At 41.1% G+C, this 23,406-nt stretch overlaps 1 protein-coding gene across 1 annotated transcript in view; it reads left to right on the top strand.

The window, feature by feature from the left end:
- The window catches only part of Insc (inscuteable homolog (Drosophila)), a 112,211-nt gene that overhangs the window by 43,727 nt on the left and 45,078 nt on the right, over window positions 1–23,406 (top strand). Inside the window, exons 3-7 of the mRNA XM_013034130.1 lie at window positions 3,758–4,103; window positions 4,993–5,045; window positions 6,102–6,225; window positions 14,791–14,904; window positions 21,898–22,023. Of these exons, the coding sequence (XP_012889584.1) occupies window positions 3,758–4,103; window positions 4,993–5,045; window positions 6,102–6,225; window positions 14,791–14,904; window positions 21,898–22,023 (763 nt within the window). The remainder of the gene's footprint in view (window positions 1–3,757; window positions 4,104–4,992; window positions 5,046–6,101; window positions 6,226–14,790; window positions 14,905–21,897; window positions 22,024–23,406) is intronic.

Here is a 23,406-nt window from a genome sequence, read left to right as displayed (position 1 = left end):
GAAATAGTCTGCAGCCACCACAAGAGGTCACTAATAGAAGAAGGAAGAAAGAATGCTAGAAGAAAAAACAACAGATGTCCACTACAAAGTGTTTATGGAATGAATGAGTCATTGATTCATTCATTTTGTTGCCTCTTAAAAGCCCCTAGGTTAGTTTGTCTCTCAGTTCTATATGTCTAGATCAGAATGCTTGTGTTTTTCCATGGTCTGTGTCTCTTTCCTCATCATGTCAGTCTTGGGGCACTCAGGGTGTTCTATGTGGGGGAAACACAGGAAGTCCTCTGCCTAAGTAGCATGTATAGCAATAAGTGCTTCACCTTCTGCCACTGAGTTGTTACCATACACGAGCTGAGTTACTAGTATACTTTGGGCACTGATAATGAGCCAGATACAAGGGGTTGTCCCTCAGATGACGTGGATAGTTCAGACAAACACCAATTACAGTATTGTCATTGGTGCTCCAGTGTAGCATTCAGCAGCCCTCAGCAGGGACTCATGAGCTCTGGCTGAGAGTTTTTTATTTTTTAAGGAAGTAACATTAGAGGTCTTTGGGATAAATAGGACTTTTCCAGGTAGAGAAGAAGGAAAGGGGAGATTTAAGATTGTGTGTGGGGTGTTGAAATAGAGAAAGTGTAGGGGAAATAGGGAGGATGAACATGCTGAGGGTATGTCTAAGCACTGTTGCTTTGGACACCAATATGATCATATCTATTGAATATAATTCTGCTGGACTGTGTTCCATAAAAATTAGGATACTGATATGTAACGACATGTAAATGAAGATGTTTATTAATATGTTGTTTGTGGCAGTTAAGAACTAGAAGCAAAGGGAGTGCTCAGAGTGGCCAGTAAATTGCAATGAATGTGCAACACAGAATATATTTTCAGACTTTGTAAAGAATGTTTCCAGACTTAATTGGAACACTTGAAGGAATTTCAATGCTAAATAAGAAAATAAGAAAATGTAGCAAGATGTATTTATTTATAGTCATATTTAGGAAACAAACAGTGTAATACACTAGATAATATAGATAGATATAGATATTAGTATAGCTATAGTTCTGGGTAGGATGTATGAATCTCATGAATGTGAAGACAAATATGGAATGCTACTTCTGAGGTTACCTTGGATTGGCCAAGATGGGAATGAGACAGGGGTGAGCAGGTATAATAAAGTGTAGAAGATTAGACACATCTATGATCACTATGAGATCTGACTGCACTTACATACATTAGAGGAGTTTAGGAAACAGAATGAGGATTGGAGCACTATGACTTCAAATGCCAGGACTCTCACATACACACACATACATGCAATTAGCTATACATTCAAATTCTTGACAAAATAAAATGTCTATTTTCATTAAGGGTAGGGGATAAAGACAGAGGTCATTCATTGTGAGTTTTTTTTGTTTCTAGCAATTTTAAAGGCAATTTCCTCTAGGAAACCACAAATACAGTTTCTATGGTTTCACAGGATAAGCTTGTGGTTAAAGAAATGCATTTAAAAGCATTAAGTCAAATACATGCATATCTCAGAAAGCCCTGATTTTCTCATGAAAGAACTGTAAACCCAAAGATGATTTAACTTTGATACCTGGAAAGTATCCTTATTACTTCAATTCCACCTGATATCTTTGCTTGAACAGGCTGGCTCCATTGGTGTCTTTAATTGCCAATATGAACAAAAATCAAAAGCCAGGAACCTACCTGTTCTATACAGCCCCGCCCGCATCACATTTAACCCCTTACCTCCTCATTGCTGTCTTTACCTTTCCATCCCTACTGGCTCTTCACTACTCTGTCATTCTTGCTGCTCCTCTTACATCTCAAGGCATTTTTGACCCAGAACCTTTTTATTTAATGTTCTCTTGCCTTTGAACCATTTATCCTCAGATATACTATGGCTTTCTCCCTTATGTCCTTCAAGTCCTTGGCCAAATGTCCTATTTGCAGTGAGTTGTTTCCAATCCACTTATTATTTTTTTTGGAGGGGAGTCCGGTCATGGGGCTTGAACTCTTGGACTGGGCGCTGTCTCTCAGCTCTTCAGCTCAAGGCTAGTGCTCTACCACTTGAGCCAAAGTGCCACTTCCGGCTTTTTTCTTTTTGCTTATGTGGTGCTGAGGAATCGAACCCAGGGCCTCAGGCATGCAAGGCAAGCACTCTACCTCTGAGCCACCTTTCCAGCCCACCAATCCACTTATTTTAATGCCAGTCCCCTCCTACCTTCTCAACACTCTAGAATGTCTTTCCTCCTCTTTTTTCCTCCTAGCATCTACTACCTCTAACATAATTTATACCTTGTTCATTTATTTTGCAACTAAACTGTCCTGTCACTTAGATAAGGAAATTGATTGTTATTTGTAGTTATAGCCCCATTCTTACCACATTGCTTAGCACAGGGAGGCACCAAATACATATTTGTAAGTGTGTGAGTGGATTGTGGCAGGTGGCTTGAGGCCTTCTCCTCAGAGACCAACAGGAGACTTTTAGAAGGCAGAGGGCTTTAAGCTCATTGTAGGTGCCCAATTGTGCACATCTTCTTAGGCTATGCACTGATAGTGAAACTGGTCATTGTTTCATTCTACTTGCTTATTAGGGCAGATCCAAAGCTCTTTGAGCATGAAGGCTTGATATCTTTGTGTCTGCTCTCACCACCCAGGGCCTGGAATTAAATATAAGACACATGTTTAATGCTTCATTATTTATCTGATATTACTGACTTAGGTGACTAAGTGAATTCTAGAGTGAAGTTTATTTGATTACGATCTTAGGATCTATCTAATCCATGTTCTTATGCTGTTTTACTAGAATGAACTTTTTATCATAATAATGATATTCAGGCTCACCATATAAAATTTGGAAACCAGGCACTGTGGCACAAGCCTGTAATTCTACCTACATGGAAGACAGAGTTAGGGGGATCACTGTTCAAGGCTGGCCTAGGCCTCCTCCAAAAGAGTTCTCAGGCTCCATGTCCACTAATAGCTTGGTTTGGAGGTCTGTTTCTGTCATCCTCTAGCGACAGGGGAAAACAAATAAGGTGGTCACAGTGTAGGCCTGCCTGGGGAAAAAGCAAGATCCTATCTTGAAAATAACCAATACAAAAATGGGCTCGTGGAATGGCTCAAATGGTAGAACACCTACCTAGCAAGTATGAGTGCTGATATCAAACCCTGGAGCAACAATAACAACAACAAAGGAAATTAGAGAAAAGTGTAATGAAGGAGGAAAAAAGAAATCTTTTAGTTTCCCAATCCATAAAGCTCCTTCAGTTAAAAGCTTTCCTTTAAATGCATTTTCTAGATACATTATCTTGCCATTGCATTTTCTAGATACACTCTTTTGTCATTATTGTCATAATTTTGTGTGTATTTGTATTTTTGCATTGTTGTCTTCCCCATTTTATGAGCACACATTTTTCTTTGCTATCAACTCTCTGTAGAGCATGATACAAATTTAAGAGCATACTGTATCACTTTATGTATCAATACCCTGGCTCATTTAGCATCACAGGATTTGATAGTTAGACTATATCAATTTCCTTTAAGGATCATCCACTGGCTACTGTCAAGCATCAGTTCTTGTTGCTTGTTAGTCTGGTCACTTGCCTCAAACTTCATGTCCATTAGCTGGAGATACGGAGGAATAACTGAGGATGACCTTCAGGAATTAGAGAAACATTGCTGAGGATATAGTAACTGCATAGTAAATGTCCAGTAGCCTGGGGTTAAACCCTTTGTTTCTGGGTTTCAGGCTGGGCCTAATGCAGGTAGACTCAGTCCAGCGCTGGATGGAGGACCTGAAGCTCATGACCGAGTGTGAATGCATGTGCATCTTGCAGGCTAAGCCCATCAGCCTGGAGGAGGATGCGCAGAGTGATCTCATTTTGGCAGGAGGTCCAGGGCCTGGGGACCCCCTGCAACTGCTGCTCAAGCGGGGCTGGGTCATCAGCACGGAGCTGCGCAGGATCGGGCAGAAGCTGGCACAGGACCGCTGGGCACGTGTGCACAGCATGAGTGTGCGTCTGACTTGCCACGCCCGCTCCATGGTCAGTGAGTACAGCGCAGCCAGCAGGAGCTCCTCGCAGGAAATGGGCCAGGTCAGTTGATCTGGGGTAGGACTAAGTGGGAGTGCATGGAATCTGAATCTTTGGGTCAGCAGTGTCCCTCCTCTTCTAGTAAATCAGGGAAGGATAATAAAGATCTTAATGTGTATGTACTGTATCACAGGTCAAACATATTGCACAAACATAACCTGCACAACTGTTGAGGGAGCCACCACCATTGTCAACAGCTGTACAGTAGTTGATGTAACAACTTTAATTCCAGACTGCCTGAGATCAAATGTTAACTTTGCTGTGACTTAACTTCTCTGCATACCATTTCTTGCATCCAACTAGATGTAGGAACATGGATTTTACCGACTTCTTAGAGTTATTACATGTAAAACACTTAAAGTATTTAGTTAAAAATGTTAGAATCATTATCTTCACTTTATACTTGAGAAAACAGAAGATCTAAAAGTTAAGCCACAGGTGGAGCAAGTGGGGCTCAACCTCATCTTTTTTGATTTCATAACCCATTTGAATTTTCTTCCCACAGCCCAAAAGGAACCATTGAAAATTCCCCCCCCCCAGATGACCTCTCTCCTCTCACACTACTTACCTTAGTGCTTTACTCTTTGTCTCAAACCTTTCCTTCCTCCACTGTGTAGATAGCAGGCTTCTACTCATCCACTGAAACCCAGCAAACATGCCCCTTCCTCGATTGAGCTTCTAGAGCTCCCAGACTCACCTGCTACTTGATTGTACTTTTTTTGTGCTGTCAAAGCATTAGGTGTGATCACTTTTGCCACATATAATGCAGTGTAATAAAGTTTATGGGCTGGATTCCTTCATTCTTCACCTTTGTGCCTCTCAGTGCCTGATATGGCGGTTGGCTATCAATCAGTGTTGGTTGAATTCAATAGCAGAGTTCTCTTTTCTCTAGGTGGAGAAGTTGCTAATGGAGAAGTGCTCAGAGCTCTCTGTGGTCACTGAGAGGTAAGTCTGTCCTGGGAAGGGAAAGAAAGGGGCTGGTATCTCTCCCAGTGGAAAAGTAGGAGTGCAGAGGCCTGGGGGTGGTCTTGGGTTGTTTTTTCTGGCTTATATCAGAAACATGAAGAGATTTCCTTGGATTTTCTACCCTTAGGATCAGATAGCAGGTAGAAAAGAGGCCTTGGCACTGGAATAAAATTGACTAAGTGCTGGGAACAAGGAAAAGTGTTCCTACAACTTTGGAAAGCCCCCCTTGGTGCTCTGCAAAGTTAAGGCAAGAGTCAAGACAAGGCGAAAGCAGACGTGCACACTATACACACACACATACACACACAATCACTTGTTATCCACAGAAATAAACACATTGTACAATACCAAAATCACACTTATACCCTCTTCCCTCCATTGCACATTCCTAAATATGCATCCGTTCTCAGAAGTACACATACACTCAGCCTCATGCGCACACACTGAGTGTAGGTTGGCAATCCTTGCCCCTCCCAGCCTTGAGTGTCCTGGCTCTTGGTAACCTGGGGCTTGGTGAGATTCTGTCTTTCTCTGGGTGAATAGGATTGCATCCCATTCTGGTTTTCCTGGCTTGGAAGAACATCCTCCAGGCTGCTCTCAGAACACTACAGGAAGCCATTTCTGCTAGGGCCATGGATATTGCCTCCTGCCCTCAGAATGAGCATGCCAGTGAACCTCTTCCCAGCCTTCTACCACTCTCCATGACCCTGGACATCACTGAGATCCTAGACTTCAGTTGTAGTGATAACTGGCTCTCTACAAGACAAACCCCAAGAGCTATGTTTACTCAGATATGATGGCCTTATTTCCCAGTGTCAAAGCTTTTGATGTGTCCAGCACCTCTCTGCAAACTAAAGGATCAGGAAATAAGCCAGGTATAGAAACTTCATCTCTGACTTCCTTGGGACTGATGCTTTCCTCCTCATCTGTTCTTGCCACACGCTCAGCCTCATACAGGTCATATCTGACCCCAGTAATGGTTCTGGGGAACCAGGGACCCCATTTCACAATGCTCCCCATGATTCTTCTTCCCAGGTGCCTGCAGGTGGAGAATGAGCATGTCTTGAAGTCGATGAAGGCCTGTGTGAGTGAGACCCTGAGCACGCTAGGGCAGCACTTTGGGCAGCTGCTGGAGCTGGCACTGACACGGGAGGTGCAGGTCAGTGCAGGCGGGTCTGGAGGGTGTCCATGAGAAGGGAAGGGCTAACAAAGCAGACTGGGGAAAGCTGCCACCCGTCCTTTCTTGGGAGACATACTCTTCCAATCACCAAAGTTAACTCTATCATCTGTGAGACAGGAGTGTCTGAGCTTGAGAGAGGCTTCCTGAGCACTTAACCCAACTCTGCATTTTCCATTTATGCAAACTAGAATCCAGAGAGAGGAGACTTATTTTGGGTTGCATAACAGGATGGTGGCAAAAGCTGGCGTCTCCCAACTACACTTTCAGCTTTGTTTGTACCACCCTGAATCTGTTGAGTTATTCTTCATGGGTCACATAAAGGATTTTTCCTATCATGACAGGCTTAAGGTACCTTCTGGGAATAAAGCAATTCTGGAAGTCTTGGTCATAGAGAAGGTTTGACAAAGGTCAAATGCAGTCTAGTCCCCCCGTTTTAAGATACACTCAGGCTGGGTTCTAGAAAGAGGGAGAGCTTTTGGAGTCTGACAGATCTCCTTTCAAAGTGTGGTTCACCATGAGATGCTCGTCAAGTTCCTTAACCTCTCCCAGCCTTGATTCCCTCATCTTCGAGGTGAGAAGCTTTCCCCAGAAGAAAAGTGAGAGGACCAGGCTCAACACAGGGAGGGGACCTAACATAGGGGTTAAAGATATGTGACTTTCCCTTCCTTTGCTATTGTGAAGGCCTCCCAGCCCAGCAGATTCCATGAGGTTTTCATTATGAAAGGTATTTACATGCTATTTATAGGTACAGAAATATTATGTTACATATTTGCCATTCTTTTCCCACCACCAAATAAAAGCTTCCCATAAATAACGAATCTCTTTCCAGGCCCCCTTTCTCTCTACACCCGACCTCTCTCCCGAGCACAGAGCTCAGACTTCCTCTTTATTTCTTTCCTATGTGTGGCTCCTTTTGTGCAGGGCTTGGGCTCCTCTGCCTGAATCATCTGCTGGTCTTGCCTAAGTCCATATTCCTTGGTCTCACAGGGGCTGGTCCCCCTGTCTTTGAATCCTTGAGGCCGCTCCATGTGCATAAATGTTACACTTATTCCTTAAGTCATTTAGCTTAAAACATTACATTTTCTTTAATAAAACTGATTGGAGATCTAAGCTCTGGCCCTGAGGATGACTTGTTAAAACTTTATATCCCAACTAAATGTCCCCTTCCTTGTCCCAGGGCAGAGGTGGAAAGGCCTCAGCTGAGGAACAAACAACTATCTGATGACCAGGGTCACACCAGAGGAACTTTCTAACTGAAGGGAAGAGGGGCAGATGCTAAGCTGAACATACTCAGTTCTTTCTTCCACACTCATCCATCAGATGACTCATCCCTTCCCTCTCAGCAAAATAACTTGGAGAGATAGGAAGCCAGGTAGAAGTGGTATTGCCTAGAGGAGAGGGGAGACAAGGAGAAGGGGAGAGAGGGGAGGAGAAAGGGAGAGAGGAGAGGGAAGGAGATAACTGCTGTCCAGATAACCTACATCAGTGATTTGTGCTTCAGCTTTGGAATTTCTGCAAGAGACCTGATTCCTTGTAGAAAGAAAGGGGGTCAAGACCTAGATGTCAGATGTTTTAAGCTAAGGCCAATCCATACCACAGGTTGTTCTTAATTTGATGTTTGGAGTTTTGTTACTGAATGCTATAATGAGAGTCTAGCAAACTTTCCTAGCCAGGCTGGTCTTGAACTGAGATCTTCCAGAGTAGACTACGGTTGACACAAGTATGGACAGACAGGGATGTGATACAGTACACTTGGAAATGATTGTGGATGGGCAACACTGTGGTGGGAGAAGAGATCAGTTGTCTGTGGGATTGTCCATGTCCCCTGTCATGAAGCTATTACCTGCAACTAAAATAATATTTCTCCTTATGGCTCCTTTTGGAATCATGGCAGCCATCTAGATTTTCCTCCAGAGGATCAGAAACAGTTCCTAATTAACTCTAAGGTTACTCTGAAACTCCAGCTAAGTCAGTCACATTGTTCTGGGCCAAAGCTATATTCCTCAATCAATCTTGGTAAAGTAAGAGCGTGATATTTTAACAAAATAAACTAACATGGGCATTTGATACATTTTTATCTTTTTTGTAAAGTCAGAAATGTGCAACAATTTCACATGGACTTACTTGATCTGCATTCTTTCCCATTCTTTCATCATATTCAAATATCTTAATTTCTGGTTCCTTCTAAATGCTGTACTTATGCTACCCCTACATGGATTTGGATTTCGTGAAGTGACCTAGACCAGTGATCTTCAAACTGCTTCAAATACATTGCATTTCTCAGGTTCCCACAGATTTCTCAGGAGAAATTAAAAAAAATAATATTTTAAGTAAATCTATTTCCAGATCTTCAATTTTCATTTTCTTCTTTCCCAAAATGATCTTCCCGATAATACCCTGAGTTTTTGTTAGGCATTCTATTACTGCTCTGAAGAAAGGCATACTTGTCACTCACCCTATATCTTACAGTGCTCTACCCAGCCATCTAGAAAACTAGGTTAGGAATGGAACATCAGGTAGAGCAGAAGCCTTCATTCAGGAAGCAAAAAACCCCATAGGTCACCACAAATTGCTTCTTTTTTTCTCTCTGTCTTTTAAGTAAATTTCTGCTGAGAGGGGAATTAGAAAGTCTGTATCTTCCTCAGTGAAGAGATTTTTCTGAAACCAAATATATGGTAGAATATGAGGGTCTTTTTGAGAAAGGTTATGAAAGTTTCCAGTTATTGTATCTCTTCCAGTCACTTATTCTCATAGTATGTAGCTCTTAAGGGACAGTCCTGTTGGATTAAAGCAAAAAAAAAAAAAAAGAGGACTAGCAGGATACAAGTCCTAAAAATAGCTTGTTTTAGGCACACATTTAAATGAAAGCAATTCCTTTCAACTATATTTCATATTCATCCCTAGACTGTGACATTAGCTGGAAAGAAAAGTATCTTTGAAGAGCCAAAGACTCTAAAGGTTAATGATACCGATTATTCTAAATGTAACTGGAAATGTTTTTGAGGACACACGTTTTCAAGATATATTGGATAAAATGCACATATATTATGTTTTTCAGAGTTGGGTCACATTATTTAAGAAAGCAATTCAAATCTCTTGTCAAAATATTCTTAAAATATTTATATTGATTTTTATTTCATATTTTAAGAAATTAGTTGTGAAAAGCTAGACTAAGGAGATTTATTGTATAGAATATAAATTTTCCTTCTTAAACAGGGAAATTTGAACTGATAACTACCAAAATTAACTGAATTATTTATAATTTTGAAAATGTTTAGTTATTACTTGATTTTTCCAAAAGTTGAATACCAATAGTTCAATATTTATAAATCCATTTACCAAAAAAATGCTGTTTTTATGATATTCCTAGATTGTAATTAATTGTGTTAGCTATGTATTACTTTACATTAATACAAATTCAGTAAGATATTTTAACATGACTTTATAATATATGCAAATAAGTCATTTTATTTTAGATATTCCTTATTTTAGTATTGCCAGAGATTTATCAACATTTTTCTTAGAGAATTATCTTCATAATTACTTGACAGCAATTTTTTAGCATTTGAACAAATCAAAGCATTTTTTAATTATTAAAAATGAATTCAGGGGGTTTAGGAATTATTAGGTTTTAGGTGTTATTAGGTGAGTGTTTTTAGTCATATAAAACAGTTATAGTTTTAAGGTTTTGATAAAACATATTTGATAGCTGGGAGCCAGTGGCTTACACCTGTAATCCTAGCCACTCAGGAGGCTGAGATCTGAGGACTCCAGTTCAAAGCCAGCCGGGAAAGAAAGTTTGTGAGACTCGAATCTCCAATTAACCACCAGAAAACAGGAAGTGGCACTGTGGCTCAAGTGGTAGAGTGCTGGCCTCAAGCTGAAGAGCTGAGGGACAGCACCCAGGCCCAGAGTTCAAGACCCATGACTGACAAAAAAAATAAAATAAATAAAAATAAAATACAACATATTTGAAGCACAGAAATATTCTTTTAAAATAGTTATATTGAGATGAACATTTTCCCAATTCTTTCTGAATAAGCTGGTGACCCAAAGTGCTCTCAATGAAGAAGTGATAGATATAATTAATAGTTATTTGATAAGAACCTATGGAATTTTCCCAAGACATTGAAGAAGTGAATGCAAGACTCTTATAGTTGGGTAGCAAATGCTGTTGCAAGCCCAGTGATGTGAATCTTTTACTAATTGAGAGGTGGAGCAAGTAAGGGAAGTTTTCAGATGCCAGATTATTAAAAATAGCGTTGATGATGGGCAGATCTTACATAACTTAGTAAGTGCTCAAAGGATTGACCAATTGTGGTTATACAAATTCCTCCTGCTCCCTTCTCTAGATGAGATTTTTCAGAATTTACACCCAAAAATATAGCAATAAATCAATGTTAAATCATGGTCACATGAATGAATTATAATATCTAATAAAGATAAAAAGCTCCATTTACCATCTTTGATCTGTCAAATCTGCTTTCATCTTTATATACTCCTTGGTACAGATGGGTGTTTTTCTGTGTCTAACTGTGGACTTTCCATCTAAAGACTCAGGGAGAGGCTTAACAATATTTTCCTGCCTCTTTCCAAGAGGTGCTAGTGTCTCATGCCTGTAATCCTCTTCTCCCTTTTTCTGGATCTTATAAAGCTTATTATTACATTTATTTTATATGTGCCTGGTCTGATTTTAAGAAAACGTTTGTTGTTATACCTGTTTTCCTTTTGTCTTCAATATTTCACTACTCCTCTCATAATATATAGAAAAATAGATTTTTGGGGGGAACTTCTATGGTTTCTCCTTGATTTCCTGAAAAGAAAAACCTTGATTGTTTTAGAAATATGTTAGTGAGGAGACACTAAGGGAGGATAGATACCCAATGCCTGAGGAGGAAGGGGAGGAAACACATGAAGGCCTGGAAAGCCATGTCTTCAGTCTGACATGGAGGAAGGATTGAGAAGGGACGAGAGGTTTAGACAGGGAATCAAGCTGGTAGTAGCTCAGGGAAATGTGGCCTTGGCCACAAATTAGTAGAAGATCTAGAGGGCAGCAGCTGAGGCTCCTTGTTACCCTGCCTCCTGTTGCAGGGGCTCTGGTGGTCTCACAGTGTTCCACCGCTGATCAGAAGCCAGGATGCAGGACCACACTTTTGCTGGTGAGAGCGGCTGAGTCTGCTTAGCATCCTTGCCTTTGCCTTTCAGCTTCACTAGTCCAGGTGAAGAATTACCCATGTAAGAGATACTGTTAGATATGGAACCAACCCAGATGCCCTCAGTAGATGAATGGATCAAGAAAATGTGGTATATATACACAATGGAATTCTATGCGCCCATCAGAAAGAATGACATTGCCCTATTTGTTAGGAAATGGAAAGACTTGGAAAAAATTCTATTAAGTGAAGTAAGCCAGGCCCAAAGAAACATAGGCCCCATGTCTGAGTCAAGCAGAAAAGGTCAGATAAGATGATGTTAGGGGAATGAACCCCAAGATAAGTATTCAAATGTTTTTTTTCTTTCATGCAATTGTTTCTAACATATTTATAAGATGATTTCTTTGTTGCTTTGTATGTCCCTCCCTCACGGTATAACCCCTGTTTTCACTGTATTTGATGTTGGTATAATTTGTGGAGGGAAAGGGCAAAAACAAATCGTTTATCTAGGGATACAGGTGGACCCATTGCAACAATGAGATGTACAAGTCGTTATGTCAAAAAGCGAACTTTACAACTTTGGTGGGGGGGGGGAGGACCGGGTAGTGAGGTGGGGAGAGTATGGGAAGGAATGGGAAGGGGAAACAAAGAGGAGGCAACAAAGTTTGATAAGAAATGTACTCATTATCTTGCCCATGTAATTGTAACTCCTCTGTATGGTATTCTCACAATTTAAAAAAAAAAAGAGATATTGTTGCTGACCTGTGAAAATAGACAAACAGACTCACAGGGAACAAAGTCCAGCCTCCTCTGAACCACATGTGTGACCTTGCTTAGATGTGTGTGTGTGCGTGTGTGCGTGTGTGTGTGTGTGTGTGTGTGTGGTGTGTGTGTGGTGTGTGTGTGTGTCTGTGTGGTGTGTGTGTGTATGTGTGTGCACGCGTGCGCGCCTCAGTTTTCTCAATTGTAAAATATGGGTTAGATAAAAGGCCTTTCCAACCATTGCCTATTGTAATATTTAGGGTCTTGAAGATTCAATGCAGAGGAACAGATTTTCTCCTATATTTCCAAATTTATGCTGTGGAAAACATGCTTACAACTTTTCTTTGTAAGAGATCTGATTCACTGGAATATACCTGGGGTATAATTACTGTATATATGTATATAGATATTAGCATAAAATTATTCTCAGACATAAATGGTCTAATGTTAGTAGCTGATTGCCAAAGACATTGGGTTTGAATTGTTTAATGTAATGCTAATTTGTTTCAAGTGCAAACACTAATCAGGAACATTAGGTAATTATCATTTAGATATAAGACCCCAATATATGAGATCTGAATTTTCATTGGAGCCTTTGTATCACATTGTGGATACTGGATAACAATGGGGAAGGTTTCTAAGATGTATGCTCATTACAGAAATTTGTAGTGACAAATTTTGATTGTCAGTATTACCTTTTGTTGAATATCTGACAAGAAGTCTCTATTAAGTCTTAGAGAATAATGTCTATATTTAATGTAGTTTGATTAAATTCACTAATCCAAAGCTTCTCTATGTAGAAATTAGTATGCTATGAATTTGAATAAAGGAACAAAAATGAACCATTGAATTTGATCCTAAAACTACTTTAATTTTAATCATTTTGTAAGTGGGAAAACCAAGTCCCAACTGACCCAAGTTAAAAAAATAATAATTGCAACAATTTTATTTCATTTTTATCTATTAAAATTTGTGTTAGTTTATGTTAATTATACAAAACAATGGATGCCATTAGGACATTTTCATACAGGTATAGAATGTACTTTGATTATATTCACCTCCATTACTGTCTCTTGGCCCTGTTGCTACTATGACATTTTCCCTTCTTCCCAATAGTTCCCCTTCTACTTTTGTGTTTTTATGCTTTTAATATAAATTCTGCATATGAGAGAAAATGTCATATTTGTCTTTCTGAGCCTGACTTATTTTGCTTAATTGCATTTTTTTGCAAATGAGATAATTTCATTTTTCTTTATGGCTGAATAAAACTTCATTACATATATATAATATTTTCTAACCTTATAATTTGGTTATTGACAATTTTCTTTTGCTTCCATGTGCCAGGTACCTTTAGAAGTACTCAGTATATATTAGCAAACTTAAGAGATGGACAAAATCACCAGAAGAGACTGACTTTGTTGTTTCTAACATCTTATACTCAAGGAAACTAAGACAAAGAGGATAAATTGAATTGCATGCTTTAGGGCCATAAGCAGAAGCAAAACAGTCAGGGTTCAAATCCAGACAGCTTGGCTCCAGAGCCCATGCTTCCCCTCCTGCATTTTAACGTACACTCCAGCATTGTGTATGAAAGGCAGGCCAGGACTAGAGCTCAGATGTTTCTTATTCCCTTCCAAGTGTCTTTTCCATAACACAATGTTTATAGAAACAAACCCATTGTAGTAAAAATAAACATGATCATTGAAACTGCACAAGGTGCTGCTCAGATCACCCAGATCTGGAAGTCTTGGTCTCTTTATGAGGTCCTTAAAGGATCTGATTCCTTATCTCCATTTCCACTTCTCCCAGGGGAAACTTGAGCAACTGACATTAATTAGCAGGTAGAAATCATTTATAATCAATGAATCACATGCTACAAGGCTAATGGCTGGTTTTTAAGATTTATAAAGAGCTTTTTCCCAGAAATTAGCTACATTCTTCTAGGAATAGTCTTATATAGTCTTCATATCTTATTTGCAAATGATTTTTCCATTTGCTTTCTAGCTTGGCCTTTTATTTGGTTATTTCCAGCCTCTTTCACCAGTACTCTAGAGGCTCCAGCCTGTATGATCAGTATGCATTACTCATTGAGTTATTCACTGGTTGACAGAATTCCCAATGTGGCTACTTGGGCATGGCTATACACCAATTCAAATGTCCACTAAGCAGTAAGCTACTGTAGAGTGCATCTCTCAGCGTCACCCCTGAAGTCATTGCCTAGCTGGAGTTCACCAGTAGCCATCTAGACATTAGCAAACATTTTGGTCTTCGTTGCAGCAACTCTTTTTTTTTTTCCCAACTTGATGTTTATTTAATGGTTTCTAATTGAGAGTCAGGAATACAATACTATGCTATTTGCCGAGCCCATCAATATTGAGAGCTGATTTGCTTATGGATTAGAACAGGAAAAATTTGTTGCCTATATCCTAGTGCTTTGAAATGGTCCCACATTTCTGAAATGTAGCTATGACCTCACTGAAGGATAGAACCTTGTTGCCCCAACAGTGGGCAAGTGGATAGATTAAGATTACAGATTCCGTGGGGGCTATTAGGAGCATTAGCCCACAGGTATTCCATAAATGACAAGTACATGGGAGTCAATCAGCTGACTTTTCTCTCTCTCTCTTAGGCACTGGTGAGAAAAATTGATGCCTCGGACAACATCTACACCACAGAGACCACCACAGGGAATCTGTTCAGCCTGACCCAGGAGGGGGCTCCTTTGTGTCGCATCATAGCCAAGGTGAACATGATGGTTACAGACAGAGTGACAGGCCTGAGGAAAGGAGGAGAGAGCACAGTTGTTCAGTGTGTGGAAACAGCTGGCCTGGGAGCTCTGGCCTCAGCATCTGCTTGCTGTGTGCCTGTGGGAGAATCACCTCTTCTAGCTGGCTCGTGGTGTTTCTATCTTTAATAGGTAGCTAGCCTCAGTTACTTTCTACTGGAGACACAAAGGCAGTGTCCCCCGAACCTCTACCATCTTTCTTTATGCTGTGTCTTTTATTTTTGTTGTTTTTTATTAATAAGTTTTTGTATTGTGAAAATACCGTACAGAGTGGTTGCAATTACATGAACAAGGTAATGAGCACACTTCTTATCACGCATTGTTGCCCATCCCCCCCTGCTGTCGTTTATAAATATCAACCTCCCTTTTCTACTTTACCCAGCCTTCCCTAGTGTCCACAGGAAGATGTAATGAATACAAAGACTATCTGGCATGTAGCATATGGGAAGATCAATTAACTTTCTATGACCTCCTGGCATCATAAATGCAGGAAATGTAGTGTGTCTAACCTAGTTCAAAGAAAAGTTTTTAATATTGTCTTGTCTATAGGTTAATCCTCATCTATGTCTCCTAATCCTTTCATTATAGAAATTTCTACCCCATAATAATTAGCAATAGGACAAATAGGAGACACAGGTTTCCAAACAAGACCTTTACTCAAATTCATGTGACTCATCCAAACATATCCCCTTACTCAGCTTCTTGGCTGGCTCCCAGAAATGCTTATAACAACCCCAATACTATGTGAGGCTTAGAGAAACTCAAAAAGGACATTGTTTTAATTAGTTCCATAGAGATTGCAATTCATTAGCTTCATGGCTGATTTGCCCTTGATTATAGCCAACAAAAACTTAGTAAATGTAGACAATTGATAGTCCTAGAACGGTTTCATTCTTCTTTATCATTTTTTAAAAATTTTCTTTAAAAGTCACTTATTTTTGAGACAGCGTCCATGGATAGCAGCATGGGGCCTAAAGGTGTTTTATGCTTTGGAAGAACAGGCCATAGAGTTTCTGGGGAAGGGGACTTTGCTGTGCCTAGGTTCTGAATGGGTGTTCTGTTCTAGAGCTGGGCACTCAAAGCCCAGGCTATGTGCTGCTTGAATGTCAACAGCTTCTCCTATTCCTTTTCTAGAAAAGCAGAGAGAGGACTTACATTTGGGTGTGAGCCAAAGACGGTGTCTGGCCTCCTGTAGATTTAATTTTCTCTGAGGACTGGGACTCACCTCTGGTTAAATATTGATCACAAACATTTCCAGTGGTAGAAAGTAGGGGAGAAAGGCCTGAGTGGGGATCAGTGGTAGCTCTTAGTACTGCCATTAGCACACCCCAGGAAGGTGGTCATGCCTCTGTGCATTAGCTTTCCCTTGGTAAACTATACAGTATTTTAGAGACTTTCCAAATCTACCATGCTGTCTGACTTTCTTTTTCGGGGTTTAAACTATAGTCTGGGATTTTTATTTATTTTTTATGTGTGTGTGTGTGTGTGTGTGTACATGCATGCGTGCACATGTCAGTCCTGGGTCTTGAACTCAAGGTTTGGGTGCTATCCCTGAATTTTTTTTATAACTCAAGGCTAGCACTCTACCACTTGAGCCACAGCTCCATTTCTGGCTTTTTTTTTAGTTGTTAATTAGAGATAAGAGTCTCTGAGACTTTTCTGCCTGGGCTGGCTTCAAACCTTGATCCTCAGATCTCAGCCTCCCAAGTAGCTAGGATTCCAGGTGTGAGTGGACAGCACCTGGTAGGTGTCTTTATTTTTTAAACAGAAGGCTAAGGTGAATTATTTCCTACATTTAGTCATCACTTCCGTCATTTCTCATCATAGGGTTCATATCTATTCTAGCCCTTCTCAGTGACTCAAATATGCCCAATGTGTGTAACTCTAGCCCTGAACAATCAAGACCCATTGTAAGTATTCAAAGATTTTTTTTAATGAAGACTAGGCATAGCAGTGCATGCCTGTAACTCCAACTCTGCAGGAGGCAGAGGTAGGAGGAATGAGGTCCAGGCCAACCTGGGCAAAAACCACAAGATCCTATCCAAAACATAACTAAAGGATAAAGGACTGTGGTGGAGCTCAAACAGCAGAGGGCCTGTTTAGCAAATGCAAGAAGCAAAGTTCAAAACCCTATTACCTTGAAAGCAAACAAACAATAACAAAAAAACAAAAACAGTTTGCACTGATCCTTTGAGTGTTACATAGGCCATGGCCCACCAAAGCCTGACCAATGGAAGACATGAGTCCTTTTGAATTTGAATAGCAACACTGGTTGCTGGTTATTCCCCAAATGCCAGACCCTGTATTGGTACCTTTCTTCTTTTGGTTGTGCAGAGGATTGAACCCAGGGTCTTCCATGTGCTAAGCTGGTGTTCGCTGAGCTGTACCCCAAACCCTTGTACTGCTGTCATTTGCTTAGTTGTTGTATCTTGTCCACCTCCTTGCTTGTGAGATGGATATTAATGACCCTGTTGCACAAATAAAGACTCTAGGACTCACAGTGGTTGAATATCTTAAGCTGGGGACACTTGAAACCAGATTTGTCTTTGGAGCCAATACTCCTTGCATTTCACTAGTTCAACTGGCTGAAATCTAGAGTCCTTCCTTTTCTATGCTAACCCCTACATAGTACAACAACTCTGCTTCTGTCTTAATCAAGATTTCCTCTGTCTTTACTTCTGGTTCACTGCATAATGATTGATCTACACACTCCAGATGGAAGATTGAGAAAGGCTAGGACTGAGTGATGTTGGTAGGAGTGGGGAGAAATGGGGGAACTTGAGACTTCTAAAGGTGGAAGTGGTTCACTTTGATGATGGTGGTAATGATAGATGAACTAACAGTAGTAGTGGAAAGAAACCTCAATATTCTCGGAGCACTTAATTATGTGCCAGACAATGTTCTAAGTGATTTATATATGTTAATTTGTTTAAACCTCCTCTCAGGTCTGTTTAGTGGAGCTCCAGGGAGCTAAGATAGTGAGATCATACAGCTAGTAAATGACAGCTAGTAAATGTATCTAGCTATATACGTGGAATCAAATGTGATGTTTTTGTTTGCTGTTTTGAACTGCCCTTCTGTAGCCCTTCCCTTCCCTCTTACCTTCCTTCCCTCTTGTCCTCTTCTTCCCCTTTCCCTCCTTCCATACGGCTTTAAGTCTGTTACCTTTTCCATGCTCAAGCCCTTTTACCTTTCCATTCACTAGCTCATCCCATGCTTCAACAGAGTTTAGATGTGATAAAATAATTCTCACCTTTAAGATTAGGTAACAGCTGAGTATGCGTGTCTCCTGCCTATAATCCTAGCTACTCAGGAAGCTGAGATAGGAGGATCTTAGTTCAAAGACAGTTTGGGCAGACAAATCTGAGAGATTCTTATCTCCAGGTACCACCAAAGAGTGGCAAATGATTGACGTGGTAGGGTGTCAGCTCTGAGTGAAAATGCTAAGGGATGCCTCAGGGTCCCTGAGTTCAAGCCCTCCCCCACACAAGAGGGAACATACATGTTCAGAGAGAAGTTAAATATCTTGTTCACAATTATGCGCATTGAAACAGAGCTAGAATTTTAACCAAATATACTTATTTCAATCTCCTTGGGCTACAGCAGACAGAAGGTTGAAGCAAAGAAAAGAGTCAGTGATGGCTCTCATCTTCCTAGCCTGGAAGAAAGCAAAATGAGTTCTTTCAGCAGACTCTGTGGAGATGTACAGTCCCAAAACATTGAAGATGCCGGGAGTCCCTGGCATTCCCTGCCCAACATCTTTGCCTCAGAAGCTCAGTAAATGTGCCCAGCATTGTCCGTGGGAAGTCCCATAGACTTCCTCGTCCATGTCTTTGGGACCCACTGTGGTCTTTTGTTGGATTATCTGAGCTGTCTCCAGAAGAGAGCTTGGCAGCCTGTCTGAGGTCTGTCTTCCCAGTCTCTTGGGATTCTCTGAAGACCAAGTGAAGAGCCCAGTTTTCCCTATAATGATGTGACAAACCCCATCCCATCCCAGAGCAGAGCACACACAACTCCCCTGTGCTTTGTTTAATTGCCCTCAGTTTCTCTGTTATCCCCCCCCACACACACACACCAGCTTGCACACTCCACAGTGGCCTCTGCCAGCTTTATGAGAGCTCATCCCAACCCTGTCTGAATAATTCATACTGTTATGTAGCTGGGCTCAGAGCCCAGAGCTTTCTATAAAATTAACCAAGCTCCAGCCAGCAGTGTGATCTGCTAACTCAGGCAATCCTGTTTTACTCTGGATGAGCACTGTTCTCCCAGCCTGATGGGGGTTTCAGCAAGGTCCATGAGATAATCCCTCAAAATTCCTCCAGGTCCTCCTGCCTCTTTTCCCTTTCACATCTTCCAGCCTGTGGTATATCTACCATGAGGATATTAAGTAAGTTTCCAACAAAAAGGCCTTTGCATTCTGAACCTCAAACTAATGCCCAGAAAGGGAGCATCAGGTCCTCCGACCCACATTAACTCAGTTGCTCCCCCTACTGCTCAGACATGAAGCTGTCATGGCCAAAGCAGAGGTAGGATTTTAAAGAAAATTCTCCTTAAAATGTGACTCCAGGCATTTCCTCTTTCCTTTCCCAGTAACTGAAAATGCTAAGAAGGACATTTTTCATAGGTTTGGGAAAAGATGTAATGAGAATGCAATGCAAATCCATGCAGAGGCTTAAATATAGTTGTGCTGGGCTCAGTGCCTTGAGCCAAACTGAGGCTGCCACATTCATCTTGGTTTTGGCTTCATGTTCTTTGACACCATATTATCATCATCTGCTCCACATGTACCTTCTATTAATCATCTATCTATTGAAATAATGTTTATACAACTGAGATGATTCAATGCAAATAAATACACGTATAAATATGCATTTCTTTTTTATTGTGCATTTCTATGTAATGCTTATTTATATCTCTAGTGGTCTGTTAATGACCCAACAGGGGTGGTTGAAGAAAACGTGGTTCTACTATTTGTTTGTTTGCTTGTTCACTTTATAGAGTAACTTAATTTTGTTTCATTGACTCTATAAGTAGTCTTTATGTAGAACACATAGAGATGTCCCCTGAGAAAGCAGGAAGGCAAAGGTATAAAGGATTATGGGACAAGAAATTACAAGAGTAGACACCTTATCTCATGCTTGACTTATTTTTATTAGAATAATGCATTTAAAACCAGGGTGCTTCTGTCCTGACCCTTCTACAAATCTATTCTAAATTGAGAGGCTCTGGCACCCTATCCCCTCAGCCCTTCTTTAAGCAGTCTCAATTCATTGAACTTCTATCCAGCTTTGAACATAGTTTTAGAGTTTCCTGTCCTCCCTGCCAGGCTATGAATATAGTAAGAGTAGGACAGTCTTGCTCAGTGTTCAGCAGAGTGTTTAGCATCTAATAAGCTGTTACTATTTTTTGAATGCATGAATAATTTTACCAGCCCTAAGGTATATATTCTTGTCCTAGCAAATCAACTACCCCAGAGGGAAATAGAGATGAAAAAGTTTGTGATCAGCCAACTGATTACAAATGTCAGATTTTATCAACTCTCCATCATTGTATACCTTCATCTTGGTCTCTGTAGTGAGCATCTGCAAAATTCTCAGAGTAAAAAAGAGCCCATAGGCCTAACTTTATCAAATGGAAGGGAAGGAAAAGCCAGTAATAAGTTATTTCAGCGCACCTTCCTACCTTCTTTCCTTTTCTCCCTCTTCTTCCCTTTGTCCTCAAGCCTGTACCTACTGTGCCAGGCCCTGTTGCATATGCTGAGGATAAAACAGTGGATAGTCAAAAGGAATGAACAGGTAGAAAAAGCAATGGCCATGATAGCCCATGGCAGGTGCACTGATGGCCAGACTTCTCCACAATCTGACAGTGTATTTTGCTAAATTTATCTGCTAATGACATTTTATTCATTTGGGGGAACAGGTGCAATGGCCTTAGTTAAACCCAGGAATGATGAGGTTCAAGGTGAGTGTCTTGAGGGCTCAGATGCATTAATTGCTGTGGCAACCTCTAGGCCTCTTCTAGTCCTCAAGGACAGAAAGTGGGAGGTACAAAGACTGATGAGGGGCACCCAATTCTTCTCTGTACGTGCATGGGCACTGTACCAGAGATGAGCTCATTGAGGAGTGCCACTCCTTTGCTGGACACTGGGCTGACTGCCCTGTTTTCTGGGGGTGCTTTCACTCATAGAATCACGGGGCTCCAGTGATGGTTACGGAATAAGTGTGATCAGTTGGCAGGGTAGCTTGAGGATGAATGTCTCATGCCCAGATTTTTTTCCTGGAGGTACACATGCTATTGGGCAATCTCCAAGAGATATAAAAAAAAGTTTTCAGAAGGACAAGGAAAAAAGACACATTCGTATTCAAGAGGTAGATGATTGTGATGAAATGAATGTGTGTCTTTTACAAATAGGAGATTGCAAATGAAGATGCTATGGACTTAGGGTGGATTGCTTTACCCATCTGGACTTCTGTGCTTTCCATCTGAGTGGAAATAAGTTATAACTGTAACATAAACAAAAACTTCTTTCTGTCTGCCTTCCACTGCAGTCAGAAGTAACATGGTGATTGATTGGTGGTAAAAGAAAAGCGGCAGTGGGCTTCTATCTTCCTTTCTCTCTATCTGCCTTCAGTAGACTTCAGTCTATTCCCCAGGAGCTTCTCAGGAGGTGTTGAAGTGTACTTGGAAAAGTATTGAACGGTGTTGATCTTTGGATCTAGAAAAACTTCACCCCCCAGCTTCTTCCCCAAGTCCTAGAAGCATTTGAGGAATCCCATGACCAACTTGAACTGTCAGGAGCCAGCACTTCACTGTGCATGTGTGTGAGTATGTAAGTGTGAGAGGGTACGCATGCTGGGGAAAACACCAAAGAGCTTAACTGCTAAGCACCAGAGATGTCAGCCCAGGGAAGGTCATATGTAAGATCACGTGACATTTTCTTCTTCCTGGCAGGAAGGTGGGGTTGTAGCACTCTTCAAGGTCTGCAGACAGGACAGTTTCCGGCCCTTGTACCCCCAGGCGCTCCGTACACTGGCCTCCATCTGCTGTGTGGAAGAGGGTGTTCACCAGCTGGAGAAGGTAAGAATGGCTGGTTGGGGTGGGGCTGAGGTTCCTGATTCTCCTGAGCCACTCAGATGAAACTATTGGGGGACACGATGAGGTTTAATGTAGAAGAAAAGGAGAGAAGACACTCAATACTTCATAGGTGGATGACCAATTGAAAGTTGAGTGGGTGGGACCGCAGAGGGCAGGCAAGTTGGTGTTGAGGTTCGGAGCAGGCTGGTCCTTCACTCAGAGCAGGAAGGGGATCCAGACCAAGAACAGAAGGCACTGGGTACTACCTTAGCCACCTTTCTCCTGCTGTATATAATGAAATACCTGAGAAATTCAGTGTGAAGACAGGAAGATGTATTTGGGCTCAGAGTTTCAAAGGTTTTAATTCAAGATTGGCTGGATCCAAATTTGAGTATGAGGTGAAGTAGAACATCATGATGGTAGAAGCACATGCTAGAGGAGGCTGCCCACCTCATGGCAAACAGGAAGCCAAGAGAAAAGTAGAGGAGATGGGGAAGAGAGGTAAGAGACAGAAACAGAGAAAGACAGAGGGAGACAGAGAAAGACCAGTTGGTGCCTTCCTTCTGCTTTTGTTCTATCTCAACTCCAGCCTATTAGATGAAGCTGCCCACTTTCTGGGCGGGTCCTCTTTCCTAAGTTGCTATCAACAAAGCTAATTGTCTCTGGTAAACCCCTCATGGCCACACCCAGAAATATGCTTCACTCATCTCTTAGGTGTCTCTCAGTCCAATCAAGTTGTCACTCAAGATGTGCCCTTCTAGGCTCATAAGCAAGCGAAGGTCCTCTCCATAGAGGACTGTAAGGCTTGGATAGGGGTCAGTGTGGCTCAGAGAAGCAGGTGGTCACAGAAGGAATGTGGTTCTGTTGACTGAGTAGATATGAGTTTGCAGATAGGCCCTCAAGGGTGCTAGGAGGATTCTGGAGGTTGGTTGATGTTGGGGATTTTTTTTGCCAATAGACTTTGAAGAAAAGATGCCAAATGCTCTTATGAAGGAGAAATGAAGGGCCCAAAATATCTCAGGACAATTGTGATGCCTACAAGATTCAGGGCAGATGTTCTGCATGTGTTCCTGTGGTTAGGTCTAAATGGATAGGGTGTGATTAATTTTTGCTTTGTGTGTGAAATAATTCCTTCTCTTCTCCCATAAATCTTTTTTCTTGGATAATGGGCTAATGGCCAAACGAGTTGTGTTTCTCATCTAATTTAATGTCTGGTTGGCAGAGAGGATGGGAAGAAAACATAGAAGGGGTTAGCATCACCAGTCCTCCAAAAGCAGTGAGTTGCTTGGCTTCAATGAGTCTGCAGCACAGCAAAATTTTCAAAGCAGGGAAGAAAAACAGCAAAGACTTCTTGTTTAGAACTGAAACCTATGTAGCTGGGAAGTC

Source organism: Dipodomys ordii, unplaced genomic scaffold (assembly GCF_000151885.1).
Source record: "Dipodomys ordii isolate 6190 unplaced genomic scaffold, Dord_2.0 Scaffold183, whole genome shotgun sequence".
Classification (NCBI taxonomy): Eukaryota; Metazoa; Chordata; class Mammalia; order Rodentia; family Heteromyidae; genus Dipodomys; species Dipodomys ordii.
Note: the sequence above shows the minus strand (reverse complement) of the source record. Positions and strands in the feature narration are given on the sequence as shown.